The sequence below is a fragment of the Magnolia sinica genome, chromosome 10 (genome assembly GCF_029962835.1).
Source record: "Magnolia sinica isolate HGM2019 chromosome 10, MsV1, whole genome shotgun sequence".
Taxonomy (NCBI): Eukaryota; Viridiplantae; Streptophyta; class Magnoliopsida; order Magnoliales; family Magnoliaceae; genus Magnolia; species Magnolia sinica.
This window is the reverse complement of record NC_080582.1, coordinates 85326543-85332361: the sequence shown is the minus strand read 5'-3', so window position 1 is coordinate 85332361 and position 5819 is coordinate 85326543. Positions and strand designations below refer to the sequence as shown.

The 5819-nt window shown below is 36.0% G+C and overlaps 1 protein-coding gene across 1 annotated transcript; it reads right to left on the bottom strand.

Annotated features, from left to right (window-relative positions):
- Positions 1-3208: 3208 nt before the first annotated feature.
- On the bottom strand, positions 3209-3654 carry LOC131257587 (uncharacterized). Its single transcript, XM_058258369.1, has one exon. It carries the CDS (start codon positions 3562-3564, stop codon positions 3361-3363), a length of 204 nt encoding a protein of 67 aa, XP_058114352.1. The 5' UTR covers positions 3565-3654; the 3' UTR covers positions 3209-3360.
- Positions 3655-5819: the final 2165 nt, after the last annotated feature.

Here is a 5819-nt window from a genome sequence, read left to right as displayed (position 1 = left end):
TGGTGCGACTAAGTGGCTAAGGTAAATAGATAGCTGGACGAAAATTTAGAGGACTGAATGAGAGTCCCTCTGAATATATAGAGGCTGGAAATATAGCTGTTGCACAAATGTGTAACATGTATGAACTTAATTGTAGAAGTTATGCAGAAACTACTACATGGCTAGCCTAACAGCTAGAAAACGGCTAGTTGCTGTCTCACAACAGTCAGCATGCAGCAAATTAATGGCCATGCACAACAGTCAGAAAATGACCATAAAACGGCTAGTTTTCTCTAACATCTAGAAAACGGTCATGAGATTTAATTCCCTAGACCATAACCCCAAGCCATTATAACATATAAAAGGAGGGCCTGGATGGGTCTCCACACAATCTCACAACCCAATCCAACACTACCATACGAATTGAGACAGCTGACTACTCCTCTCTCTATACTCCAGTAATTCCAACAAGATAGCAATGGTTAAACCTTTGCAAGAAGAACAGACCAACGGTGTGGTCTAGAACGGTTCAACTGAACCAGTGGTTGAAGACTTGACCAGTGCAGTGGTCTAAATTACAATTTTCTTCTTTTTCTTTCTTCTGGGATTTTTTTTATTGTATTTCTGCCATTCTAAGTGTAATAGAGTTCCAATAGGTGGGCCTTCGTGTTTGCTGAACGCAGACCCACACCAAGCTCGTCGTATCCTAGAAGCAATTTGCCTGTAACCTATCAGCATACTCAATTCACTTGAGTAGGGGCAAATAATGCTTTAAGGACAACATTTCAGATGCGCTTCAGCTTGTCCATATTTCAGATTTATTTGTAATTTTTGGTTTCCACATTATACAGAAATTATATTAATCTGTATAACTTCCAACAGGTGTAAGAGCTATACGGTATGTGGACGCTATATTGGCCTATAAAATACCATTTTGCTGGTCTACAATAGCCAAAATATGAGCCCAAATATCGATCAATAACCGTTTGTATTGTTTTAAATAATCAAACTTCTAAATTATTTATATCATTTGAGTTCATTTAAATAAGAGAAGTGATCTAATGTTCTCAAAGCACAATAAGTTATAATGCTCTTGGGCATTGGTTTGCATGGACAGTTCAATTAATTGATCTTATCAAGTCTAGAACACAGAAATGGACAAGTCGGATTATCCAACATATCCTTGATTTGGCCTTATTTTCTAAGGTCATCACTTTTCCAAGCCATGGATGAATGATTATGATTGCCTAACAAAAGTGATTCTTTAAAATCTTAAACACTCCAACAAATAAATGAATCAACTTGTTGATTAGACCTATTTTTATATAAAATCAAGACCGTCCATATTAAAGGCCATTGATCAAATGGTTATTGTTGGTTAGGTTTGTGTGATGTTTGCATGATCGTCACATGAAATGGGCATTGGAGCTAATGAACAGTCTAGATCAATAGATTGGACTCTCTATGTGTCCCAATGTCATTAGCAGCATTATAATTTCTGATGCGCAGGAAGCATTAGAGCATTTCTCCTTAATTGCTCCCCAACTGGTAGATAAAACAAATTTACTTATCCATCACCTAGCCTAACATTGCTTATGCAGTCAATATGGCTTGATCATGCAAGCACCATGCTCTCATCACATTGATGCAATGTTTAGCATTCTCCATTATGTCAAGTATGCTCTTGGCATGTGTATCCTCTATTGGAGTGATAAAAGTCCCTTGATATATATTGATACACCACACTCTGACAGTTTAAGCTTTTAGAGTAAAGGGTTGTTTGACATGGTATTAAAGTGGAAGGTCCCTTGCTAATATATTATTCTCCGGACTATTTATGGTGTGAGTGTCCCTCCACCCCTATCAGTACGTTCCCGTGTTGGAGTGATAAAAGTCCATCGATATAGGTTGATACACCACATTTTGATAGCTTAAACTTTTAGAATAAATGGTTGTTTGACATCCTCATCATTTTTTTTAAATTTTATAAAATCATGGCCATCATTACCGCCACGCCCATTGCAATGCAAATTAGGCTGGTTCCACTACAAATTGTTAGTTTACATCAGGCGGTTGTACATTTCTTGGTGGCAATATTGTTTTTTAAAAAAGCAAGAAGCACATACTGTATTACTAGTATTGTGCGTTTCTCCATCGAAACCAAGTGCCATTTCATGGGTCATGTCAGGAGTGAAGTCCTACATTATTTTGTGAGAGTGTACCATGCTATCTATATCACATATAATTTTATATTTTGTGAGAGCGTACCAAGCATATTGCGATTGAGGTAGATTGTTAATTTGTTGGTGAAAAGTAAGAGCAGCCAGTAAATGTCTTTACTAAATCTGTTCACGGGTTATGTTACTCTTATATGATTTCCTACATTATTTCCTAAATTCTATATATATGAGTCAAGCTTGAGGGGGCCATTAGGGTGAATGAGTGTTTGTAATCCTTTAGACCACCATATTAATTTTACATTATTAATAGAAAAAAATTCCAAATGAAGGGAGTGGAAATTCCACCTTTCAATAGATAAGGCATATCTTCTATCATCCCTAGGAGAACGTTTGAAGCTTTCAGCATATTTTTATTATTTGGATATTGGAGAGTACCCCCAATATTTTTATCTTCTGAACTTTCTTGTCGACATAAAAAAGCTATCTTATCTTGGGATATTACCTTCTTCCAATGTTTTCCACATAAGTGGGCCCAAAAAGGGTCCTTCCTTTCAAACCACTTTGGAATATGCTTTGCTACTTTCAGAAGAAATTAATGCATGTGACTATACAATCCACTGGAATGCATCCATCAATCTTTAAATTAAAAAAAATGATATAAAAAAATACAAAAATGCCACAAATTATCAAAACCCAAAAAAACCCTTCAATCCACCTTTCAATCCCTTCCCATCCAAAACCCACTTGTCAAAAACAATAGCTAACCAAATTCCAATCTGGGACCAAGCCAAACACACCATCTATGGAATTTCTTTTATAAAACTTGGTAATCCTCATGCTCTGCTTCTTTCTACCCAGCAAGAAATGAATTGCTCAGAGAAATCAAAGACACATTTAAAATTGAATCACATCTTTTCAAGTTCATCCTTCAATCTCAAACATTCCAAAAATTGGCAAAAGAAAATTCATTTATTCTCAATATTTTAATTATGAAGATAACAAAAAATGTCACAAATAGTCTAATCCATATATATATATATATATATATATATATAACCATCAATCCACCTTCAAATCCGTTACCATACAAAACCCACTTGCCAAAAACCATATCCAACTAAATCCCAATCTGAGACCCAGCCAAACACACCATCTTTCTCTACCCACATACACATATACACATACATACATGAAAATGGTGTCATGGGTAGGACACCAAACGTCTGGAACACATGGTACAAAAGTACTTCCTTTTGGTCTTGAAACATAGAGGGAGGAAACAAAGCGTCCATTGGCTCTCAACGTCAGTGGCCTGCACCAGCCCACCACAGTACGGACACGATCCTGGCGCTGGCTGCCTGCCCACGACCTTCTCTTCCTCGTCGCAAATGAATACCAAACACATCTCTCTCTCCCTGACGTCTTCTTCTCGCAGTCTGGATGAAATGTTTTTTTGAATTTCAACTCTTTGAACGGGAATGAAGTTTGGTGCACTGTCCTAACACATTGGTATTTTATAGAAAAGTGGTAAAAGGTGTCTCGCGAGGATGAATTTGACACGCAAGCTGCGCATCAAGCGTTGTACGCAGCACTAAAATCTTATACACGTAGCATCTATTTGTTAGCTTTTCGGTTTGTTTTTAGTTACGCCCGTGTGACATTATCAATACGACGGCTTCATTTAAACCGATCAACTTTGACCCCGTACGCCAATATGAACTGATACATCTAAAAAGATGAATTAATTACTTAATCATTTATGGAATTTAATAATGATTGGACGATGATCAAAAGATGAGTTCTTTTTTTAAAAATAGAATATTTTTGCCTTCCCTGAGAAATGACTTTTAAAAAACAAAAAACTTTTGAAAAATTTGCAACCAAACACTTGAAGCAATAATAAGAATGCATCTCTTATAAAAACTAAACTATTGATATTGAATAAAGAGTAAATACAACATATGATCATAAACTTGGATTATAAATAAATATTATAGCTAAAAATTATTATTACTGGATTATCACTGCCCCAAAGATAAGCTGGGATGAATGAAATTGATAAGGTAGATTTGATTTGTTGGTTTTGAGATTTGATTACATTTTGATTGGTGTTTCTTCTATCGGTGAGATTCCTTTGCTATGCATAGAGTTCTGTTGTAGTTTATTCTTTTATATCCTTCTTCCATTATTACAACTGTTACATTAGTCGAAAAGCCTATTTCTAAATTCTTTTTTCTGTTACGTTTCTTCTTCCTAATTGTTCTTTCCTTGACTAAACTTTGTTTTCAGTTTTCAGTCACTCGATCAATCATTGGCAACATCTCTTTCGTCGATCATGGTCATACATCAATTGTATCTCTTTAGTCGGTCGCTCGCTTGCGCTCCACTTGACCACTCTCCATATCTTTTCGTTTTAACCGCTCGACCAAGCTTTTCAGCCGCATTCCCTTTCCTGGCTTCCCTCGGCTGCTCGATTTACTTTTGGACACATCTTGGTCGCTTTTTCTACTTCTGTACGACTATCGACATCTTACTTCACTTCATCGACCAAGGTTTTTGTTTTGATTACCTTCTTGGTCGACCTTCTGTATGCCTCTCGACCACTTGCTTTGTTTTTGAATTTCTTTCAAGTAATTCCTATCTTGTTATCCTCTCAGTCGTGGTTTTGTAAAAAATACTTTAAGCATCCTTGAAAATCTTTAACATATTATTTCTTTCCCTTGCTATAACATGTATAATTTCCATTAGATTTCCTAAGAATAATAAAAAATAGGGTATACCAATATTGATTCCAATATAACCATCGGAATTGTACGGACCATTGTTGAAAATAAACAGTCCTATGATTCAATTCTTTGAATAATCCTATTATCTAATTCATAAATATTAATTTGCTTATAGAAATAAGACCTTCAATATTTTTCATTTTGATTGTCCATTAAATGTCCATGCATAGAACATCCTATGGTCAGATAATCAAATACTCTTTATTTTGGTTCATGATACATTTACACTAATTACTATAATTTGGGCAGTTATATTTGACTACTTGTATGCCATGTGTGCAATTTCTAACTGGCATTAATTGTTAGTGCATCATCCATCACACTCTCTCAAGGTATCAACATTTTTCTCATGTGGGCCATCCGAGTCTCACATGACAATTCAGCTAGCATGGTGAAGATATTTGCCCTAATGTGTCTGAGACTTCCATGGAGCTAACTGTGATGTCTGTCTGAAATCCATTCATTCCATATTCAGCCCAAAATCATACAACACTAAGTACACTACACCACCGGAGGTAATGGGGATTGAACGCCCAACATTGTGAACTTTTTGTGCCCGGGGAAGTTTTAAATCGGGCAAGTATGTGTTTTTGGCTTGATCTCGACGCAAATCACCTTAAAATGGGTTGGATGGCATACAAATATCACAGGGTATTTAATAGGTGTTTCTATCCCACTATTTCCTGTAATGTGGCTCACTTAAACCTACCTTAAATTTAGGATCTTATCTTAACATGAGTTGGCAGAACTAATGGATAAAATGAACTTTACATAGGCATCACACTGGACTCCACAAAACGTTTAAGTCATAGGAGCTTTCTTGAGTAAGTGTTACATGTAATTGGCATCAGTCTAAATTGTCCATTCCTTTTGT

Excerpts from the sequence above, each read along its gene's own strand:
- LOC131257587 (XM_058258369.1), bottom strand. The coding sequence starts at position 3,564 with ATGTGTTTGGTATTCATTTGCGACGAGGAAGAGAAGGTCGTGGGCAGG.